Below are 24,594 nucleotides of genomic sequence, written 5' to 3'. Positions count from 1 at the left end.
TGGAATCAAAGCGAAAACAACACCCATTTATGGATGGGACTGGTGATAGAAGCAAGGTTCAATGCTGTAAAGAGCAATATTGCATAGGAACCTGGAATGTTAGGTCCATGAATCAAGGCAAATTGGAAGTGGTCAAACAGGAGATGGCAAGAATGAATGTTGACATTCTAGGAATCAGAGAATTAAAATGGACTGGAATGGGTGAATTTAACTCAGATGACCATTATATCTACTACTGTGGGAAGGAATCCCTTAGAAGAAATGGAGTAGCCATCATAGTCAACAAAAGAGTCTGAAATGCAGTACTTGGATACAATCTCAAAAACGACAGAATGATCTCTGTTCGTTTCCAAGGCAAACCATTCAATATCGTGGTAATCCAAGTCTATGCCCCAACCAGCAATGGTGAAGAAGCTGAAGTTGAACAGTTCTATGAAGACCTACAAGACCTTTTAGAACTAACACCCAAAAAAGATGTCCTTTTCATTATAGGGGCCTGGAATGCAAAAGTAGGAAGTCAAGAAACACCTGGAGTAACAGGCAAATTTGGCCTTGGAGTATAGAATGAAGCAGGGCAAAGGCTAATAGAGTTTTGCCAAGAGAACGCACTGGTCATAGCAAACACCCTCTTCCAGCAACACAAGAGAAGACTCTACACATGGACATCACCAGATGGTCAACACTGAAATCAGATTGATTATATTCTTTGCAGCCAAAGATGGAGAAGCTCTATACAGTCAGCAAAAGCAAGACCGGGAGCTGACTGTGGCTCAGACCATGAACTCCTTATTGCCAAATTCAGACTTAAATTGAAGAAAGTGGGGAAAACCACTAGACCATTCAGGTATGACCTAAGTCAAATCCCTTATGATTATACAGTGGAAGTGAGAAATAGATTTAAGGGACTAGATCTGATAGACAGAGTGCCTGATGAACTATGGACGGAGGTTCGTGACATTGTACAGGAGACAGGGATCAAGACCATCCCCATGGAAAAGAAATTCAAAAGAGTAAAATGGCTGTCTGAGGAGGCCTTACAAATAGCTGTGAAAAGAAGATAAGTGAAAAGCAAAGGAGAAAAGGAAAGATATAAGCATCTGAATGCAGAGTTCTAAAGAATAGCAAGGAGAGATAAGAAAGCCTTCCTCAGTGATCAGTGTTACTTATAATTCACAGTAAATGTCAGATGTCAACTTAATTCTTCTTCATAGGAGTGTTTCAAGTTTAAAGTAACTGGTTCAATAGAAAACTGTGAGACAATCATAAAGAGTAAATTCCTAGGTTAAAAATTGAAGTGATAAGTTTAGAGTAGAATATTTAGAATTTGAGTAATCGTCACAAATAGCTCTGGAGTATATTCAGCTCAGTTTGGGGGTTTTATTGCTCTTTCTTTTTTTAATTATACTATAGTTGAGTTATAATATTGTGTTAGTTTCAGGTGTACATCAGAGTTTTGTATATATATAAAATTTCAGATTCTTTTCCATTAGATAAGATATACTGAATATAGTTCCCTGTGCCATACAGTAAATTCTTATTTATCTATTATATATACATGACTGAGTGACTGAACTGAAATGAACTGAACTGAATGTGTATTTGCCAATTCTATGCTCTTAATTTGCAGCCACTTCCCCTTTGGTAATCAAATAAACCATATGTTTATTTTATGTGTCTCTGAGTCTGTTTCTGTTTTATAAATTAAATCATTTATACTATTTTTTAGATTCCACATATAAGTGATCAAATTGCCAACATAAATTGACAGAAAAAGCAAGAGAACTCCAGAAAAACATCTACTTCAGCTTCATTGACTACACTAAAGCCTTTGACTGTATGCAACACAACAAACTGTGGAAAATTCTTAAAGAGATGGAAATACCAGACCATCTTACCTGCCTCCTGAGAAATCTGTATGCAGGTCAAGAAGCAACAGTGAGAACTGAACATGGAACAAAGGACTGGTTCCAAACTGAGAAAGGAGTATGTCAAGGCTGTATATTGTCACCCTGCTTATTTAACTTTTATGCAGAGTACTCATGTGAAATTCTGGGCTGAATGAAGCACAAGCTGGATCAAGACTGCCAGGAGAAATATCAATAACCTCAGATATGCAGATAACACCACCCTAATGGTAGAAAGAAAATAAAATTTTTCACTGTTTCCATTGTTTCCCCATCTATTTGGTATGAAGTGATGGGACCAGATGCCATGATCTTCATTTTTTGATTGTTGAATTTTAAGCCAGCTTTTTCACTCTCCCTTTCACTTTCATCAAGAAGCTCTTTAGTTCCTCTTCTTTGGAAAAATGTCTGTTTAGGACTTCTGTCCATTTTTTGGTTGAGTTGTTTGTTGTTGTTTTTCTTTTCTTTTTTTGATACTGAGGTATTTTTACATTTTAGAAATTATGCCTTTGTCAGTTGCATTGTTTGCAAATATTTTCTCATTCTGTAGGATGTACTTTCATTTTGTTTACAGTTTCCTTTTCTGTGCAAAAGTATTTCCCATTTGCTTATTTTTGCTTTAATTTCTTCTGTCTTAGGAGACTCATTTAAGAAAACATTGGTACAGGAAGGTAAATAAGATGGTGGAATAGAAGGACTTGGGCTCACCTTCTCTCAGGAAAACATCAAAATCACAACTAACTACTAAAGAACCATAGATAAAATATGCACACTACTAGATAAAAGATCAAAAGGACCTAATGTATAGCACAGGGAATTCTGCTGGGAAAAGAATTGAAAAAGAAGGATATATGTATATATATAACTGAATCACTTTGATGTACACCAGAAACCAATACATTATAAATCAACTATCCTACAATATAAAATAAAAAAAAATTTTTAAGCAAAATATTGGTATGATTTATCTCCAAGAATGTTTTGCTATGTCCTCTTCTATGAGTTTTATGGGTTCATGTATTATATCTAACTGTTTAGGCCACTTTGATTTATTTTTGTGTATGCTGTGAGGAAGTGTCCTAATTTCATTGATTTACATGAGGCTGTCTAGCTTTGCCAACACCACTTGCTGAAGAGGCTGTCTTTTCTCCATTGTATATTCCTTTCTCCTTTGTCAAAGATTAATTGATCACAGGTATGTGTGTTTATTTCTGGGCTCTCTACTGTTCAACTGATCTAGATACATATGTTTTTGTGCCAATGACATGCTTTTTGGTTACAGTAAATTTTGTAGTATTGTCTGAAGTCTAGGAGGATTATGCCTCCACTTTATTCTTTTTCTTCAGTATTACTTATGCAATTCTGAGCCTTTTCTGTTCCATATAAGTTTTAGTATTATTTGTCCTAGTTCTATGAAAAATGTCATGTGTAATTTGATAGGGATTGCATTACATCTGTACATAGCATTGTGTAGTATGACCAATTTAACAATATTGATTTTTCCAATCCAAGATATCTTTCCAGTTTTTAAATCATCTTCAGTTTCCTTTATCAATAATTTTTATTTCTCAGTGTACAGGTCTTTCACCTCCTTGGTTAGGTTTATTTCTAGGGTTTTTAAGCCCCAATTTTAGACAGGAATTTTTTTAACTTTCTTTTTATAATATTTCATTGTTAGTGTAAAGAAATTCAACAATTTCTGAGTGTTAATCTTGTACCTGCTACCTTGCAGAATTAATCATTTCTAGTAGTTTTTGTGTGGAGTCTTTAGGGTTTTCTATTAGAGTATCCTGTTATTTGCATATAATGACAATTTTACCTTTTCCCTTCCAATTTCCATATCTTTTAGGTTTTTTTGTTGTTTGATTGCTGTGACTAGGACTTCGAATACTATGTTGAATAGAAATGGTGAGAGTGGGCAATCCTTATTTTGTTTCAGAATTTAGAAAGAAGGCTTTTATAATAGCTTTCACTGTTGAGTATTATATTGCTGTGGGTTTGTCATAAATATTCCCTCTATACCCTTTTGGTGAGAGATGCTCTCATGAATGGATGTTGAATTTTATCAAATGTTTTTTCTGCATTTATTGAGATGATCATGTGGTTTTCATCTTTTCTTTTGTTGATGTGCTGTATCACACTGATTGATTTGTGTATGCTGAACCATCTGTCTGATCCAGGGGTGGATCCAACTTGGTTGTGGTGTGTGATCTTTTTTTTGTGTTGCTGGGTTTGCAACAAAATCTGTTTGGATTTGTAACAAAAATGTGTTGAGCATTTTTGTATCTATATTCATCAAAGACACTGGCTTGCAATTTTCTTTTTTTGTAGTATGTTTGATTTTGCTATCAAGGTGATGGTAGCTTAGCAGAAAGGTCTTTCTTTATTATCACCAAAAACTAATTCAAACAAAAAAGAAAAAAACAAAAAATTATTACTAGACTAGCAAACAACTAATATATAAAAAGAAAAACAAAATAAAACAATTCAGTTCACTTCTTGGTTGGAAGCTATTTCATGAAAAATCATTTATAGCCAGATTTTTAGAATAAAAACTAGTATTGAATCAAATTTTCAAATCTAACACAAAACATCATGTTATAAGAATAAGCTTACCTCATAAACACAAAGATCTATGCCTGCATAAGGTATAATTCCTAGCAAGTTAGGAATATAACCTTTGAAAAAGGCTCTAGCACCTTCTTGCTTCAGAAGCTGCTTGCCACAATCAATAATCCCTGAGTACTGTCCAGTTTTACCTACAGCCAGTCTGGTCTTTATAACCTAAATGTGAAATAATACAATAAAAATATATTGATCAGATTCACTCAACTTACCTAGCAATCAATTAAACTGTATTAGGTCATGATGTTTGCTAATTATCATAGAAATAAAAAAAGAAAGCAATCTCAAATATAACTTTAACTTTCTGCTAACTCTTAATTATAAACAACTGATACAGTACAGAGGTTTTTTTTTAAATTATTTAAACAGGAAAATATAATTAAGCATTGTGGCTTTAATTGATATACCCACTCAAACACCTTTCATGTACTATAAGGAAACATATTCTAAATCAAACCAGCTGAGATAACCTTATTGATTTAAGATAAAGCAATAACATTCTTTAGGCAAGGATACTGAAGGTGGTAGCCATTCCCTTCTCCAGGGGATCTTCCCGACCCAGGGATCGAACCTGGTCTCCGGCATTGCATGCAGATTCTTTACTGTCTGAGCTACCAGGGAAGCCCAAAATAAAGCAGCTATAGTCAAAATTCAAATTTTACAAAAGTGTATAGTCATGGTAAAGTGAACAACAAGTATGGAAAAAACATTCTATAATATGCTAAAAATACATACTCTGGGAACTATCATTAACAACAGGGTCTACAAACTAACTTAATATAACTTGGGTTCATTTTGTGCTCATAAAGTAGTAACATAACATGGGTTATGAAGACAATATAGCTTCTTGTAGGCTGTCTGTGATCCATCTTCCTATGTTTAGTGTAATTCTTCTGATAGAACTTCACTTATTGTCCTTTTAATTTCTATTAATCTAATTTAAGGGAGTTCCAGATACACTTCTTGAAGGAGGAAATGGCAACCCACTCCAGTACTCTTGCTTGGAGAATCCCATGGACAGAGGAGCCTGGCCAGCTCTGGCCCATAGGGTTGCAAAGAGTCAGACACAACTGAAGTGACTTAACATGCACACACACAGATATACTTGGAGAAAAGGCTCTCTAAAATATCCAAGACAAGAAAAACACAAACTTTGTCTTGATTGGGCAACTGTATATCTTGATGGAGCTTCCTCTGAGTAGTCAGTTGGAAGCCCTCTGTACGAACTTCTCTGTAGGACCCAACACTTTGGATAATCTCATTCTTAAAACTCTTTGCCTTCTCCAGGGCCGTGCACTCTCTTCTTACCCAAGTAAATTTTTTCTGCCTGCTTCCCTGGCATGTTTTTTGCTCCTTTCATTCTCTAAACTAAGATTTTCTCAAAAGTTAAAAATAAAATTATGACTTATTTCCAACCAATTTCAAGGCTTTAACTAACACTTCTTCACAGATGACATGTCAAGACTTGAAATCTCTCAAGTCTTAGTATTACATTTGCAACTGCCTGTAGAAAATCATAACTCAGTTGCCCACCAATAACTCAAATTAAATACAGGCAAACCTGAACTCATCATCTTTCAGAGTCTGGCTCACTTCCTCCGTTCTGTACCTCTGTTAGAGACCTAACTCAGACATAACTCTCCTAGACATTTGGGCACAGAACCCAGACAGAACTTTGCCATCTTCCTTTCCCTTTCTTCTGTTTTCCATTTCTCAAGTGGTCAGTTCTTATGACTGTTCTAATATGAGTCAATTTCTCCTAGTCAATATCATATGTCAAGTCCTTATTATCACTTCTCTGAATGATAGCAATATCTTGTATCTAGTTATCTCATTTCTCTAGTCTGCTCCTCTAAAAAACTTTACCGGGATTACACTTCAAGCTCAAAAGTCTTCAATGGCTCTTATTTTTTAAGAAATTAAAGCTAAATTTCTTAAGTTGCATTGATAAGCCATTCTGATCTGGTCCCAGACCATTATTTATAGTATTATCCTATCTCCACCTGAATATCTGCTCTTATATCCCCATTCCTTTGCTCAAGTTGTTATTTACACTTAAAATCCACTTCCTTATCATCTCCAAACATCCAAATTCTAAGTCAAACTCACACATTCAACTCATGTCCTTCATGAAATCCATTAACTAGAATAATATCTCCCTTCTGAATTTCCATAATACTTGGTACTGATCTCCCTTCTAGAATTTATATTTATATTTTGACCCACTCCAGTATTCTGGCCTGGAGAATTCCATGGACTGTATAGTTCTTGGGGTTGCAAAGAGTTGGACACAACTAAGCAACTTCCACTTTCACTTTTCATCATTACTGATGTACATATTCTATCTCCCCTTCTGGACTATAATAAGCTCCATGACCAAAATGCCTGTCTGATTCAACTCTGGATCCAGATAAATACTTTAAAGTATGTGGGTTTTCAATACAAATTTGATTTTATTAATGAATAAGTGATTCTATCAATTAATTGGAGAAATGAAATTATTTATCTTCTTAGTTCCCTGGTGGTTCAGAGGGTAAAGCGTCTGCCTGCAATGCAGAAGACCTGGGTTCAATCCCTGGGTCAGGAAGATCCCCTGGAGAAGGAAATGGCAACCCACTCCAGTACTCTTGCCTGGAAAAGTCCATGGACAGAGAAGCCTGGTAGACTACAGTCCATGGGGTCAACAAAGAGTCGGTTGGACACAACTGAGCAACTACACTTTCACTTTCACAGTACAATACTAATTTTATCCTAAACCAAAAAAGACTGGGCAACTGACAGTTACTAAGGGCAACTGACACTTCACGTGAGACACATCTTATAGCTATAATGCTTTTTATTGTATAAAATACTGATCTGTGATTCACTTATTTTTTTTAATTAAAATTTGCATTAAAAACATTTCTTTAGTTAAAATTTTATCATAGTACATACCTCCATAGGGTAAATACAGGTCTGTGCAGTTGCACCAGCCAATGAACCAGATATAAATCTTTCAATAATTCCTATTTTAGCACCATCAGAACTAAGCCATTTCTTATACTGTATAAATAAAAATATTAAAATGTATAAAATTACTGAAATGGAATATACATTGTTTCTTTGTTTATAACATTAATATTAGTAACAATTATTTGAAAAAGTATTTCAGACACCCAACATTAGAATATCTAGTGGAATATCTAGTACAATATCTGATTTTAATTTTATGTAATTAATTGTCTAAGATAATAAGTAAGACCCCTCTATTTTGGCCTCCTTTTCCTCTTTTCTTCTGCAGAATAAGGTAGATATTCATGAATTCAGTATTTCATAAAAGGCATGCAAATGACACAAAGGAACTGTATTCTCTTATCTCTTTTTGGCCCCACCCCTTACACATGGAACATACTTCATATTTTTGGATAGTAGATAATCAGAAATAGTAACTTTATGTGAGAGGTTTTTTGTTACAAATAACAACAGTTTCCTGTTGTTAGCTTAATAACAGATTATTGAATTACATGTGGAAATAAGGAAAACAGAAATATCAGTGTAAAGGTCAGGCTTCACGGGGACTAAACTAAGTTTCATGAAAATTGAAACTGGAAACTCATTTAGGATCCAAGATAACCTCAGCAAGCAGATTATCTTGTTACTTCCTAGGCAAAATGTTTTTTCCATTTGCCTCTTCTGATGGTCTTTCATCAACATGATTCAGCCACTCTCTATGAACTAACTCTCTGGTCCTCAAATCAGTAACTCCCCATCAGAAAGTGTGATGGTTCACTTAACATGTCAGAGACTGCTATCTGTTCCCATGCGTGTGTGCTAAATCACTTCAGTCGTGTCTGACTCTGTGACCCTATGGACTGTAGCCTGCCAGGATTCTCTGTCTATGGGATTCTCCAGGCAAGAATACTGGAATGGGTTGCCATTTCCTCCTAGAGGGGATCTTCCTGACCCAGGGATTGAACGTGCATCTTTTACGTCTCCTTCATTGGCAGGTGGGTTCTTTACCACTAGCACCACCTGGGAAGCCTAGTACTATCTATTCCTAATCTTATTTGTTCCCAATACCCTTTATCTTTTTCTTCCATTTAGTGTACCACAGCTGACTCAGCTACAAACTACATTTTCCTCTTCTTCCTTGCAATAGACTGTAAGTTTAAATGATTAATTTTGGCTAATGAGATGTGAGGGGAAGTTAAATATGGAAATTCTGAGACATCTTCTTAAACTAAACTATCCTAAACTCCTTTTTCCTTCACCTGGGAAATGGCAAAGGCAGGTGCAGCCTTGGAACACATATATTGAAGATGGCAGAGTTGTACAGCTAGCCCCAGACCACTTGCTTCTATCTTACTTAAGCTACTGTATTTTGAACTCCCTTTGTTAAAACATCTTAGAAAGAACCCTAAAGAGTACAAAAATTGGTTACTAGATGAATGGTGATGCCATAACTAAAACCTAAAATATGTGGCAATGGCTTTATTATTGAGATACAGATATTACACTCTAAGAAGGTGATGATCTTCCTAATGCTCTGTGGAAATGCTTGATAAATTACCTCCTGTGATAACTTAGAAGGAAGACCATGTGCTTTCTGAGCCTGAAGTTACAGGAAAACTAACTGTAAAACCTCAGAATGCTGGACAGTGTTGCCTGTTCCTTGATGCTTTTAGCAAGATCTGGGAGACAGGAGTTCTCTCTGCCTGTCTGCCTTAAGGTCTTCTCAAAAGCTAGTTTGTAAGCACAGTTGGAAGGAAATAGAGCTCTGCAAAGGGAGTTGTCACTGCCTGACTTAACAGTCAAGAAATGTGGAGCTTTCAAGTAGGGAAAGTTACCAGCACAGAAGCTGGTAATGACATTGTCCTAAAGAACTTATCTACAAAAATCACATCGAGGGTGTTGTCATCTGTCAGGCTATTATTTCAGTTAATATCAACATAGCATACTATAAAAAAATGACAAAGAGAAGGAATAACTGAGCATAGGAACTGGAAAATAAAATATCAGGAAAAATATTTTTGGGTGTGGTTACTTTGCATGGTACTGACTAGAAACAAACAGACAAGAAGTATAAGAAATTTTGAAAGAATGATATTGCTAGAAAGCCCATGATCATAGCCTATAAAATACTGTATTTTTATTGATCTCTAACGCAACTCTGAGGCCCTCAAACATCAGCAGGCAGATAGCTGGCCATGGCAGACATTTCCAGAAGCCTCCATCATATCTGGACAGTTTTGTGTAGACTCACAGGCAAAATGATTATCTGAGGAGGCTTTACAAATAGCTGAGAAAAGAAGAGAAGACAAGGGCAAAGGAGAAAAGGAAAAATATACCCATTTGAATGAAGAGTTCCAAAGAATAGCAAGGAAAAATAAGAAAGCCTTCTTAAGTGAACAGTGCAAAGAAATAGAGGAAAACAACAGAATGGTAAAGACTAGTGATGTCTTCAAGAAAATTAGAGATATAAAGGAAACATTTTATGCAAAGATGGGTGCAATAAAGGACAGGAATAGTATGGATCTAACAGAAGCAGAAGATACTAAGAAGAGGTGGCAAGAATACACAGAAGAACTATACAAAAAATATCTTAATGACCCAGATAACCACGATGGTGTGATCACTCACCTGGAGCCAGACATCCTGGAATGGGAAGTCAAGTGGGCCTTAGGAAGCATCTCTACAAACAAAGCTAGTGGAGGTGATGGAATTCCATGTGAGCTATTTCAAATCCTAAAAGATGATTCTGTGAAAGTGCTACATTTGGAAAACTCAGCGATGGCCACAGAACTGGAAAAGGACAGTTTTCATTCCAATCCCAAAGAAGGGCAATGCCAAACAATGTTCAAACTACTGCACAATTGCATTCATTTCACATACTAGCAAGGTAATGCTCAAAATCTTTCAAGCTAGGCTTCAACAGTATGTGAACCAAGAACTTCTAGGTGTATGAGCTGGATTTAGAAAAGGCAGAGGAGCCAGAGATCAAATTGCCAACATCTGTTGGATCACAGAAAAAGCTAGAGAATTCAAAAAAAAAAAATCTATTTCTGCTTCACTGACTATGCTAAAGCCTCTGTGCAGTTCACAACAAGTTATGGAAAATTATTAAAGAGATGGGAATAGCAGACCACCTTACTGTTTCCTGAGAAATCTGTATACAGGTCAAGAAGCAACAGAATAAAACATGTAGCAACAGACTGGTTCAAAATTGGGAAAGGAATATGTCAAGGCTGTATATTGTCATCCAGCTTATTTAACTTCTATTCAGAATGCACCATGCAGAATGCTGGGCTGGATGAAGCATGATCTGAAATCAAGATTGCTGGGAGAAATATCAATAACCTCAGATATGCAGATGACACCACCCTAATGGCAGAACGTGAAGTTGAACTAAAGAGCTTCTTGTTGAAGGTAAAAGAGGAGAGTGAAAAAGCTGGCTTAAAACTCAACATTCAAAAAACTAAGATCATGGCATCCAGTCCCATCAGTTCAGTTCAGTTCAGTTCAGTCGCTCAGTCGTGTCCGACTCTTTTCGACCCCATGAATCACAGCACGCCAGGCCTCCCTGTCCATCACCAACTCCCGGAGTTCACTCAGACTTACATCCATTGAGTCAGTGATGCCATCCAGCCATCTCATCCTCTGTCATCCCCTTCTCCTCCTGCCCCCAATCCCTCCCAGCATCAGAGTCTTTTCCAATGAGTCAACTCTTCGCATGAGGTGGCCAAAGTACTGGAGTTTCAGCTTCAGCATCACTTCATGGCAAATAGATGGGCAAACAATGGAAACTTATTTTGGGGGGTTCCAAAATCATGTGGATGGCGACTGCAGGCATGAAATTAAAAGATGCTTGCTCCTTGGAAGAAAAGCTATGACAACGTATTAAAAAGCAGAGACGTTACTTTGCAACAAAGGTCCATCTAGTCAAAGCTATGGTTTTTCCAGGAGTCATGTATGGATGTGAGAGTTGGACCATAAAGAAGGCTGAGCATTGAAGAATTGGTGCTTTAGAACTGTGGTGTTGGAGAAGACTCTTGAGAGTCCCTTGAACTGCAAGGAGATCAAACCCGTCAATCCTAAAGGAAATCAGTCCTGAATATTCATTGGAAGGACTGATGCTAAAGCTGAAGCTCCTAACATTGGCTACCTGAGGCGAAGAGCTGACCATTAGAAAAGACCCTGATGCTGGGAAAGAGGAGAAGGAGACAACAGAGGACAAATTGGTTGGATGGCATCACCAACTCAATGGACATGAGTTTGAACAAACTCAGTGAGATGGTGAAGAACGAGGAAGCCTGGCATGCTGCAGTCCATGAGGTTGCAAAGAGTTGGACATGACTGAATAACTGAACAACAACAATAGTGGCAGAATCCCATCTAAAGAAAAAGCCTCTCATCTCTCTGTTTTTCTGCCTTAGGGTCTTCTGAAAATCTATGGGAGCCTGTTGAACCTAGAAGTCTGGAAAGTTAAAGTCCTAAGATCATTCTTCAAATAACTGGGGATAGGAAATGGTAAGGGCTTCCCTTTGTGGCTCAGCAGTAAAGAACTCACATGCCAATGAAGGAGATATAGCTTCCATCCTTGGGGTCTGGAACAGCCTCTGGAGAAGGAAAAGGCAACCCACTCTAGTATTCTTGCCTGGGAAATCCCATGGACAGAGGGGTCTGGCAGGCATCATGTAGTTCATGGGGTTGCAAAGAGTTGGTCATGACTTAGCAATTGAACAATAAGAAATTGGTAAATAAATGCCTTATCTCCTTTCCTCAGACGGATAATCCTGGGGACTATTCTGTCCACTTCTTACAAGTTCTGGCAGAATCAAGCCCCTACCACCTATAGCTGAAACCTCATTTATGTACACTTATATTGGCTTTTCTTCCTTCTGTGTCTTACTGCATCAGTCCGTCCAATGAATTCCAATTCACCTCTGGGTGAATCCAAACCTAAACATTTGGTACCACTTCCAAAGTGGTCCTATCTGCCAGTTAAAGACTGTCAGAGTGGATCAAAAACCAAAATCCAAATGTATGTTGGCTACAAGAAATCAACTTTAAATTTAAAGACACATATGTTAAATGCAAATGAGTGGAGAAAAATATACCATGCTAACAGTAATCAAAACAAAGTGGGAGTAGTGATATTAATTTCAGATAGAGCTGACTTCAGAGCAAGGAAAGTTATCAGGGATAAAGATAAAGGGGTCAGTTCTACAAAATGACATATTAATCATTAAATAATAGTCCTGATAGAACTGCAAAGAGAAACAGATGAATGTATTATAATAGTTGGAGATTTCAACATCTTCTATTAGAAATGGATATTTCCGGTGGGCAGAATATCAGTAATAACATAGCTGAACTAAATAACACCATTATTCAACTGGAAATAACTGACATCCATAGACTACTTCATCCAACAACAGCAGACTGCACATTTTTCTTAAGAACACATGGAACACTCACCAAGACAGACCATATTTTGGACCATAAAACACACCTTAACAAATTTAAAAGAACAGAAATAAAACAATATCTGCTTCTCAGACCACAAAGGAATTAAACTAGAAATTAATGATAGATAATTGGAAAATACCAAAATATGTGGAGATTAAACAAAACACTTCTTTTAAGTAACACACTGGTCAAAGAAGAAATCTCAAGAGAAATTTTAAAATATTTTAACTAAATGAAAATAAAAACACTATCAAAATTAGTGGGAAGCTGTACTTAAAGGAAAGTTTATAGTTTTGAATGTACACACTAGAAGAAAGATAAAAATGAATGTTTCCACCTTAGGAAAATAGAAAAAGAAGAGCAAATCAAGCCAAGGATAAGCAGAAGAAAAGTAATAATAATTAGAATAGAAATCAATGAAATTGAAAATAGGAAATCAATAGCTAAAATCAACAAAAATCAAATGCTGGTTTTTTGAAATGTGGTGCTAGAAGGTAAGCCTGCTCATATTATTAGAACTGAATCACTCACCGGTCACAGGCAACAAACACATGATTCAGTTCAGTTCACTTCAGTTCAGTCGCTCAGTCGTGTCCGACTCTTTGCAACCCCATGAATCACAGCACACCAGGCCTCCCTGTCCATCACCATCTCCCGGAGTTCACTCGAACTCACATCCATCGAGTCGGTGATGCCATCCAGCCATCTCATCCCCTGTCGTCCCCTCTTCTTCCTGCCCCCAATCCCTCCCAGCATACTAGTGGTCAATGGGATGATGGTAACTTATGGTATGCTGTGGCATTACCATTACTAAGATTTTTAGTCATAGTGGCTTGGGATGAGGTACTGGTAGAAAGAAAAGCATCAAATCAACAAGTATCATAATACTTGAACAATGTGAGGTAAAGACTGTGGACCTGACTGGCTATGATTCACTGCTTTAGAAACTTTGAAGAAAGAGAATGTCAAGTTTAGGTCAGTCAACTATCTAAAAAATATGAACACTAAAATGCCTTCCTGGCAGCAATTTAAAGAGACCCTAATCTCCTGCCCCTGACCTCAGCGGTAGGGTAGCTCATCTCAGCCACCTCCCCTGACCTCGGCTGCAGGGTAGCTCATCTCGGCCACCACCCCTGACCTCGGACGTTGGGTAGCTCCTCTAGGTTGCAAATTTGGAAAACTCAGCAGTGGCCACACGACTGGAAAAGGTCAGTTTTCATTCTAATCGCAAAGAAAGGCAATGACAAAGAATGTTCAAACTACCACACAATTGCACTCATCTCACACGCTAGTAAAGTAATGCTCAAAATTCTCCAAGTCAGGCTTCAGCAATATGTGAACCAGGAACTTCCAGATGTTCAAGCTAGTTTTAGAAAAGGCAGAGGAACCAGAGATCAAATTGCCAACATCTGCTGGATCATTGAAAAAGCAAGAGAGTTCCAGAAAAACATCTATTTCTGCTTTATTGACTATGGCAAAGACTTTGACTGTGTGGATCACAGTACACTGTGGAAAATTCTGAAAGAGATGGGAATACCAGACCACCTGACCTGCCTCTTGAAATACTTGTATGCAGGTCAGGAAGCAACAGTTAGAACTGGACATGGAACAACAGACTGGTTTCAAATGGGAAAAGGAGTACGTCAAGGCTGTATATTGTCACCCTGCTTACTTAACTTATATGAGTACATCATGAGAAACACTGGGCTGGAAGAAGTACAGGCTGGAATCAAGATTGCCGGGAGAAATATCAATAACCTCAGATATGCAGATGACACCACCCTTATGGCAGAAAGTGAAGAGGAACTAAAGAGCCTCTTGATGAAAGTGAAATAGAAGAGTGATAAATGTTGGGCTTAAAGCTCAACATTCAGAAAACTAAGATCATGGCATCTGGTCCCATCATTTCATGGGAAATAGATGGGGAAACAGTGGAAACAGTGGCTGACTTTATTTTTGGGGGCTCCAAAATCACTGCAGATGGTGATTGCAGCCATGAAATTTAAAGACACTCCTTGGAAGGAAAGTTATGACCAACCTAGCTGCTACTGCTGCTAAGTCACTTCAGTCGTGTCCAACTCTGTGCGACCCCATAGACGGCAGTCCACCAGGCTCCCCCGTCCCTGGGATTCTCCAGGCAAGAACACTGGAGTGGGTTGCCATTTCCTTCTCCAATGCATGAAAGGGAAAAGTAAAAGGGAAGTCGCTCAGTCGTGTCCAACTCTTCACGACCCCATGGTCTACAGCCTACCAGGCTCCTCCGTCCATGGGATTTTCCAGGCAAGAGTACTGGAATGGGGTGCCATTGCCTTCTCCATGACCGACCTAGACAGCATATTAAAAAGCAGAGATATTACTTTGCCAACAAAGGTCCGTCTAGTCAAGGCTATGGTTTTTCCAGTGGTCATATATGGATGTGAGAGTTGGACTGTGAAGACGACTGAGTGCTAAATAATTGATGCTTTTGAACTGCAGTGTTGGAGAAGACTCTTGAGAGTCCCTTGGACTGCAAGGAGATCCAACCAGTCCATTCTAAAGGAGATCACTCCTGGGTGTTCATTGGAAGGACTGATGCTAAAGCTGAAACTCCAATACTTTGGCCACCTCACGCGAAGAGTTGACTCAGTGGAAAAGACCCTGATGCTGGGAGGGATTGGGGGCAGGAGGAGAAGGGGATGACAGAGCATGAGATGGCTGGATGGCATCACCAACTGGACGGACATGAGTTTAAGTAAGCTCTGGGAGTTGGTGATGGACAGGGAGGCCTGGTGTGCTGTGATTCATGGGGTCGCAAAGAGTTGGACATGACTGAGGGACTGAACTGTACTGAACTGAATCTCCTGCAGGTGGAGAATAAATTACTGAAAATCAGACCCAGCATATAAATGTAAAGGTACCAGAGTTGCAAAGGAAACTGAAGGCACAGCTTCAAAAGATCTCCTATGCTAAAATGAGGATGTTCACTGGGAGGGAGTTGGACCCTAATACATGAGATGGAGACATCTGGGAGTATGTGCCTGAGAACCCTGAACTCCAGGATTCTCCAAAACCTTTCAATTCAGCAAAAGCTATCCTCTTCCCACTGCTCGAGCAGAGTAGCCTCTCCTTGTCCAGAGGCCATGCAAAGGCCTTAAAGAGGCAGATGTACAAGATGATGCCTGTCTCTCTCCCACCTCCTCTTATTGCCTCCTAACCAATAATTTTTATACGGTTAGGTCTCAGATAGCCTGATGAGGAAATAAAGCCTGTGTCCTAGGAATAAATATCATTCTGATCAAATTGTTGCAGGACCTGGATAATATAGACTAGAAGGAACCAGTTGAACATGTATAGGAGTGGATCATAAGTCTTGAATAGTGGGCTTATCAGGAGTGGAGAAGGCAATGGCACCCCACTCCAGTACTGTTGCCTGGAAAATCCCATGGATGGAGGAGCCTGGTGGGCTGCAGTCCATGGGGTCACTAAGAGTCAGACACGACTGAGCGACTTCACTTTCACTTTTCACTTTCATGCACTGAAGGAAATGGCAACCCACTCCAGTGTTCTTGCCTGGAGAATCCCAGGGACGGGGGAGCCTGGTGGGCTGTCGTCTATGGGGTTGCACAGAGTTGGACATTTCTGAAGCGACTTAGCAGCAGCGGCGGCAGGAGTGGAATATAATGCTGGACAAGGGAGACTTTATTCATGTTGAACACTCTCCCATGACATAGGACACCTGAATCCTGTCCTAATATGCTGCTGGGATGGACCTTTAAAGCTTGGACACAATTATGACTGACAGTAAATGAGGTAGAGATGCCAAAGCTTTGGTAGAGTGTGGAGGAAGGAATCAGTAGACTCAGGAAGGTGGAAATGTCAGAATGAATTTTATCATGAGATTGACAAACCTTCTAGTCGAGCATGTTTCTAGGATGAGACGGAGCCCTTGTTGAGAAGTCCAGTGATAGCTGTTATGAGGGTTGACAGCAGAGGATGCTGCCATGGAACTACATTCAGTGGTATAAAAGGAAATGGAAAATTCCAGAATAGCAGAGTCCAAATGATGGCACTTCCTCATCAGATGCAAGATGAATATAATTATCTTAAAAGACAACAAGACTGGAGTTGCAACTAGGATACCCTAGCCCACAGGGGTAATTTGATGGCTAATTACCCATGGACTTCCTAGGGGCCAGATAATGAGCTATACTCAAGCAGTAATAAATACATACTTGAGAACTGTTTGATTTGCATAATCAGACAAAATAATTTCACCTGGACCATCTGCCTCCAGCAATCTTATTTAATTTCCTCTATCCATTAGCTTTTCCACTTTCCTGGAATACCAACTCATGTCTTCTCCTCCTTCCTCACACCTCCACATGTCCTTGCTTCCCATTTCATTGAAGAAGCTGAAGCACTAGAAAGAAATCTTCCACAAACCCACCTGCATCTGTGCCCCCATAGTAGAGCTTCTCCTCGAACTATGGATGAAGTGCCTACCCAAGGCCAAACCCTTCCATGAGCACTAGTTCCCATCTTCTTTCACCCTCTCAGAGACTCAAGGATAATAATAATTTATATTACTTGCACTACCCTCTCCTCTATCCTGTCATTAATGGTCCCCTCTTTACTGGATCTTTCTCCTAAGTATACAAACATGCTGTTGCTTCTTCCATTTTTAGAAAATTCTCTATCTCACATCTTCCTATAGTTACCACTCAATTGCTCTCACTTCTTCATAGAAAAACTTCTTGAAAGAGTTGTCAGTTCTTACTGTCTCTAATTTCTATCATCTGTTTTCTCCATAGCATTTATCAACATCTGATTTGTTTGCTGCTGTATCCCCAGAACCTCAAATAAGGTCTAGAACACATTAAGTGCTCAAGAAAGTCTGTTGCTGAAAGAAACATTTCTTGAATGAGTAAGCAAATCCCAATTTAAATAAGTGATGTGTGTTTTTAAGATGTGCATTACAAGTAAGTCTAGTGTCCTATACAACCATCCATTTGCTTTTAAACAATTTGGGTTGAGAAAGGATAGTATTTATTTTTTATCTTTTCTTAAAATTTTGAGGTCATCTGACTTTGTAAACCAAGGTTCTACCAAAGAAGCAAATTAATGCTATGTATTATTAAATGTTTAAAGAAAAAAATTACTATAAGATTTACATTGAAAATGGAAAACTGGAGATGCACAGTGTACTCAAACTCTAATGTGATGCTAATAATTTATATTACTTGAAAATAAATATAGCTCATCTCAAAGTGAATTATTTGAGCAAAAGTAAAATCCTAAATCAGATAAACAATTTTTTTGTTTGTTTTATTTTTTTTTCAGATTAACAAATTTTAAAACAAATATTCACATTATTAAAAGTAAAAACAATACTGAAACATTTTTTGAGGGTCTCTCAGAGAAGGCAATGGCACCCCACTCCAGTACTTTTGCCTAGAAAATCCCATGGACAGAGTAGCCTGGTAGGCTGCAGTCCATGGGGTCTCGAAGAGTCGGACACGACTAAGCGACTTCACTTTCACTTTTCACTTTCATGCATTGGAGAAGGAAATGGCAACCCACTCCAGTGTTCTTGCCTGGAGAATCCCAGGGATGGGGAAGCCTGGGGGGCTGCCGTCTATGGGGTCGCACAGAGTTGGACATTTCTGAAGCGACTTAGCAGCAGCAGCACATGGGAAAACTGAAATCAAAGAACTACTAATAGACAATAGAATAGATTATATTACAGTTATAATATGGTCCCTGGATTACCTCTTGAAACAAAAGCAATATGAAAATATCAAAAATAAATAAGAATAAATAAAGTCACTTATATTTAAATTCATATCTATTGCTTGAGCACACTCCAGCAATGTTTTATGTTTTCTCTCATAAAAGTCTAAAATTTTTAAAATTTAAAATATGTCTTCTAAAATTCCACAGACAGTAATATTTTACCTGTTCATAGGTCCCAACCTTGAGTGCTGTCTCAGGTGCAATTTTTAAAACATTTACACCATTTCCTCGCCAAAGAGAAAGAATTCCTCCTTCTTTTACCATCTGCTTAAACCCATCCAGCAATCTCATTTTCCCTGACTGTAAACTATGAATCTAGAAATAAACAGCAAATTTATCTATTTTTAAATTTATTTTGCTGGTAATATAGCATTGATATTATGATGAATAAAATAATGATACATGTATGTATAAATTTATGATCTTCAAAATAATTTTCATTGTCCTTTAGAGACATATAAAGTTGATAACATTGATTGGCTGTTGTCCCCAAATACATATTTTAATTTCACACATGAAAATGAATTAAACAAACAGGTATAACTTGGTTTTCAGAGAATTTTATCATACACAAGATGTATTGTTGCTGCTAAAATATTACAGGTTCATTAAAGAGTGGATTGAAATGGATGAAAAACACATCAAACTTTCAATACTCCTGGGTAGAGAGGTGTTATTGGTTGAATTGCATGTCCCCTGAAATCATATGCTTGTCAAGTCACTTCAGTTGTGTCTGTTTGTGACCCTAAGGACTGTAGCCCATCAGGCTCCTCTGTCCACGGGATTCTCCAGGCAAGAATACTGGAGTAGGCTGCCAAGCCCTCCTCCAGGGCATCTTCCTGACCCAGAGATCAAACCTGCATTTCTTATGTCTCCTGAATTGGTGGGCAGGTTCGTTACCACTAGTGCCACCTGGTAAGCCTGAAACTTATATCTTTAAGTCCTAATCCTTAGTGTCTCTGAAAGTGACCTTGTTTAGAGACACAGTCTTTACTAGGATAATTAAGTTAAAGTAAGGTCATTAAGTGGGCCCTAAGTATCTAATGAAGAGTTCCAAAGAATAGCAAGGAGAGATAAGAAAGCCTTACTCAGCGATCAATGCAAAGAAATAGAGGAAAACAACAGAATGGAAAAGACCAGAGATCTCTTCAAGAAAATTAGAGATACCAAGGGAACATTTCATGCAAAGATGGGCTCGATAAAGGACAGAAATGGTATGGACCTAACAGAAGCAGAAGATATTAAGAAGAGGTGGCAAGAATACACAGAAAAACTGTACAAAAAAGAGCTTCACGACCCAGATAATCACGATGGTGTGATCACTCATCTAGAGCCAGACATCCTGGAATGTGAAGTCAAGTGGGCCTTACAAAGCATCACTACGAACAAAGCTAGTGGAGGTGATGGAATTCCAGTGGAGCTATTTCAAATCCTAAAAGATGATGCTGTGAGAGTTCTGCACTCAACATGCCAGCAAATTTGGAAAACTCGGCAGTGGCCACAGGACTGGAAAAGGTCAGTTTTCATTCCAATCCCAAAGAAAGGCAATGCCAAAGAATGCTCAAACTACCACACAATTGCCCTCATCTCACACGCTAGTAAAGTAATGCTCAAAATTCTCCAAGCCAGGCTTCACCAATATGTGAACCGTGAACTTCCTGATGTTCAAGCTGGTTTTAGAAAAGGCAGAGAAACCAGAGATCAAATTGCCAACATCTGTTGGATCATCAAAAAAGCAAGAGAGTTCCAGAAAAATATCTATTTCTGCTTTATTAACTATGCCAAAGCCTTTGACTGTATGGATCACAATAAACTGTGGAAAATTCTGAAAGAGATGGGAATACCAGACCACCTGACCTGCCTCTGGAGAAACCTGTATGCAGGTTAGGAAGCAACAGTTAGAACTGGACATGGAACAACAGACTGGTTCCAAATAGGAAAAGGAGTTCGTCAAGGCTGTATATTGTCACCCTGCTTATTTAACTTATATGCAGAGTACATCATGAGAAATGCTGGGCAGGAAGAAGCACAAGCTGGAATCAAGATTACCGGGAGAAATATCAATAACCTCAGATATGCAGATGACACCACCCTTATGGCAGAAAGTAAAGAGGAACTCAAAAGCCTCTTGATGAAAGTGAAAGAGGACAGTGAAAAAGTTGGCTTAAAGCTCAACATTCAGAAAACTAAGATCATGGCATCTGGTCCCATCACTTCATGGGAAATAGATGGAGAAACAGTGGAAACGATGTCTGACCTTATTTTTCTGAGCTCCAAAATCACTGCAGATGGTGATTGTAGCCCTGAAATTAAAAGACGCTTACTCCTTGGAAGGAAAGTTATGACCAACCTAGATAGCATATTCAAAAGCAGAGACATTACTTTGCCAACAAAGGTCTGTCTAGTCAAGGCTATGGTTTTTCCAGTGGTTATGTATGGATGTGAGTGTTGGATTGTGAAGAAAGCTGAGTGCCAAAGAATTGATACTTTTGAACTGTGGTGTTGGAGAAGACTCTTGAGAGTCACTTGGATAGCAAGGAGATCCAACCAGTTCATTCTAAAGGAGATCAGTCCTGGGTGTTCTTTGGAAGGACTGATGTTGAAGCTGAAACTCCAATACTTTGGCCATCTCATGTGAAGAGTTGACTCATTGGAAAAGACTCGGATGCTGGGAGGGATTGGGGGCAGGAGGAGAAGGGGATGACAGAGGATGAGATGGCTGGATGGCATCACCGACTCGATGGACATGAGTTTGGGTAAACTCTGGGAGTTGGTGATGGACAGGGAGGCCTGGTATGCTGCAATTCATGGGGTCACAAAGAGCCAGACACGACTGAGTGACTGAACTGAACTGAAAAGCTAATATGACTGGTATCCTTACAAAAAGGGGAAATTTGGACCCAAGTATGTATCTGTTAGTCACTCAGTCATGTCCAGCTCTTTGGGACCCCATGGACTGTAGCCCACCAGGCTTCTCTGTCCATGGGATTTACCAAGCAAGAATACTGGAATGGGTTGCCATTTCCTTCTCCAGGGGATCTTCCCAACCCAGGGATCAAACCCGGGTCTCCTGCATTGCTAGCCAATTCTTTACCATCTGATCCACCAGTGAAGTTATCTACAAGCCAACAGGAGAGTCCTGGAACAGATCCCCCCCTCTCAGCCCTCAGAAGGCACCAACCCTTCCACCACTTTGATCTCAGACTTCTAGCCTTCAGAACCGTGAGGCAAATCTCTGTTGTTTGAACCAGTTAGGGGGATTCCTGGGTGGTTCAGTGGTGATGATTCTGCTGGGGGCCCAGGTTTGACTCCTGGTGGGAGAACTAAGATTCAACAAGCCATAACATGCGCCAAAGGATCACAGGTCATTTTAATGTCTTCCTTTATATTTTCCCATTTTTCTATGTATTATTTTATAATAAGAAAAAATGTTTTTAACAAAGTGAAAATTAAAACATTAATACCCTCCTGTCTATAAGAGAATAATAATGAGAGAGCAAAGTGAAACGGGTTTTCTCATTTCCTATGAACAGAAAAAGTCTAAAAACCATTTAATTATATATATATATACACACACACACACACAGCCTTTAAGATATTCACATCAGTACTTAAACTTTTCAGAATTCATTCTAAGTAGGCAACTCTAAATATGAAAAACCCATAAACTATTATGAATAATAGTTTTAAAATAGCTTTAAAGGAGTTTTAAAAATCCCTACATGTCCAAGAATAGAAAAAAATGGTAAGTTATTACATCCATGAGAATATTACATAGTCATTAAAAATTGTATTTAAAGAAGATACAGGGGGGTGGTCCTAAGACGGCAGAGGAATAGGAGGGGGAACTACTTTCTCCCCCACAAATTCATCAAAAGAACATTTGAACGCTGAGTAAACTCCACAAAACAACTTTTGAATGCTGGCAGAGGACATCAGGCACCCAGAAAAGCAGCCCATTGTCCTCAAAAGGAGGTAGGGAAAAATATAAAAGACAAAAAAAGAGACAAAAGAGGTAGGGATGGAGCTCCGTCCCGGGAAGGGAGTCTTAAAAAAGAGAGACATTTCCAAACACCAGGAAAAACTCTCACTGCCGAGTCTGTGGTGAACCTTGGAACTACAGAGGGCAATATAACTGGGAGGAAAAATAAATAAATAATTAAAACCTACAGATTACGTGTCCAATGGTAACTCGCCCAGCAGAGAAGCAGCGCAGATGCCTGCACCCGCCACTAGCAAGCGAGGGCTGGGCAGGGAGGTAGGCTGCATTGCTTAGAGTAAGGACTGGGCCTGAATGCCCCAAGGGCAATCTGAGGGAACTAACTTGGGCTAGCAAACCAGACTGTGGGATAGCTACCACGCGAATGCCCTAACCTAAGACACAGCCAGGCCCACTCACAAAACAAAGGACTGACTAGAGCTATGCAAAAAGCCCTATCCTAAGACACTGTCAGGCCCCCTCACAGAACAAAGGACTGAACAGAACTAGCCGGCTGCAGACCATCCCCCTCCAGTGACAGGCAGCCAGAGCCGGAAGTGGGCAATCGCAGCCCCAGAGAGGCATTATCTACCAAACTGCAAGCAGGCTTCTTTGCTAACCAAGACTTCTTGGGATTCTGGACGGTCAACATCCGCCAGAACGTGCGCTGGTTGTACACCCAGAAAACTGAGAGGCAGGGACAGGGGTGGCAATAAGTCACAGTGACTGTGCTCGCCAAACACCTAGTCACCTGAGCTGCTAGAATCTGGGAAGGGCACAAAACACAGGCCCAACCGAGTCTGCGCCTCTGAGGACTACCCGAGTGCCTGAACCAGAGTGGCTTAGACCTGGGAAGTGCATACAACCCAGGGCCGGCCTCGGACGGTTCCCGGCAGAGCAAACTAGAGCCTAAGCAGTATAGACAGGGAAAGCACACACACCATGAGTGGGGGCAAACCCAGTGTGGTGGAGACACTGTGAGCACACGCCAGTGTTATTTGTTTGCACCATCCCTCCCTCCCCACAGCACAAACAAGTGAGCCTAAAAAAGTGTCCACGACCGCCCCTTGTGTCAGGGCAGAAATTAGACACTGAACATATCAGCAAACAGAAGAAGCTAAAACAGGGAACCTCCTTGGAAGTGACAGGTGCAATAGATTAAAACCCTGTACTTAGTACCGACTACATAGGAAAGGGCCTATAGATCTTGAGAAATATAAGCCAGATCAAGGAACTATCTGAAAATGAACTGACCCCACACTGCCCACAACAACACCAGATAAAGTCCTAGATATATTTTTACTATCATTCTTTAATTTTAAAAAAAAATTTTATTTTTAAGTCCTCTATTATTCCTTTAATTTTCATTTTTATTACCTACTATTACTTTGCAAAAAAAGAGACCCTATTTTTTAAAGCAAACTTCACATATATATGTTTTATAATTTTTGTGACTTTTTTTTTCATTAATATTGTATTTTTGAACATCTAACTTCTACTCTAGATTTTTAATCATTGCTTTTTGGTATTTGTTATCAATTTTATACCTTTAAGAACCCAATCTTCAGTACCCATTTTTACTTGGGAGCGAGATTACTGGCTTGACTGCTCTCTCCCCCTTTGGACTCTCCTTCTTCTCCACCAGGTCGCCTCTATCTCCTCCCTCCTTCTTCTCTTCTATACCCAACTCTATGAATCTCTTTGTGTGTTCCGGATGGTGGAGGACACTTAGGGAACTGATTACTGGCTGGATCTGTCTCTCTCCTTTTGATTCCACCCTTTATCCTCCTGGCCACCTCTGTCTCCTTCCCTCATCTTCTCTTCTCTGTGTAACTCCATGAACATCTCTGAGCAGTCCAGACTTGG

The 24,594-nt window shown here is 39.2% G+C and overlaps 1 protein-coding gene across 2 annotated transcripts in view; it reads right to left on the bottom strand.

Moving 5' to 3' along the window:
- The window catches only part of LOC102272827 (mitochondrial adenyl nucleotide antiporter SLC25A24), a 92,564-nt gene that overhangs the window by 5,706 nt on the left and 62,264 nt on the right, over positions 1-24,594 (bottom strand). For both annotated transcript variants that reach the window (XM_070364101.1, XM_070364096.1), the window contains 3 exons: positions 18,912-19,064; positions 7,464-7,571; positions 4,521-4,688 (listed from right to left, as the gene is read on the bottom strand). In XM_070364101.1, the coding sequence (XP_070220202.1) occupies positions 4,521-4,688; positions 7,464-7,571; positions 18,912-19,064 (429 nt within the window). The remainder of the gene's footprint in view (positions 1-4,520; positions 4,689-7,463; positions 7,572-18,911; positions 19,065-24,594) is intronic.

The sequence above is a fragment of the Bos mutus genome, chromosome 3, assembly GCF_027580195.1.
Source record: "Bos mutus isolate GX-2022 chromosome 3, NWIPB_WYAK_1.1, whole genome shotgun sequence".
NCBI lineage: Eukaryota > Metazoa > Chordata > Mammalia > Artiodactyla > Bovidae > Bos > Bos mutus.
Note: the sequence above shows the minus strand (reverse complement) of the source record. Positions and strands in the feature narration are given on the sequence as shown.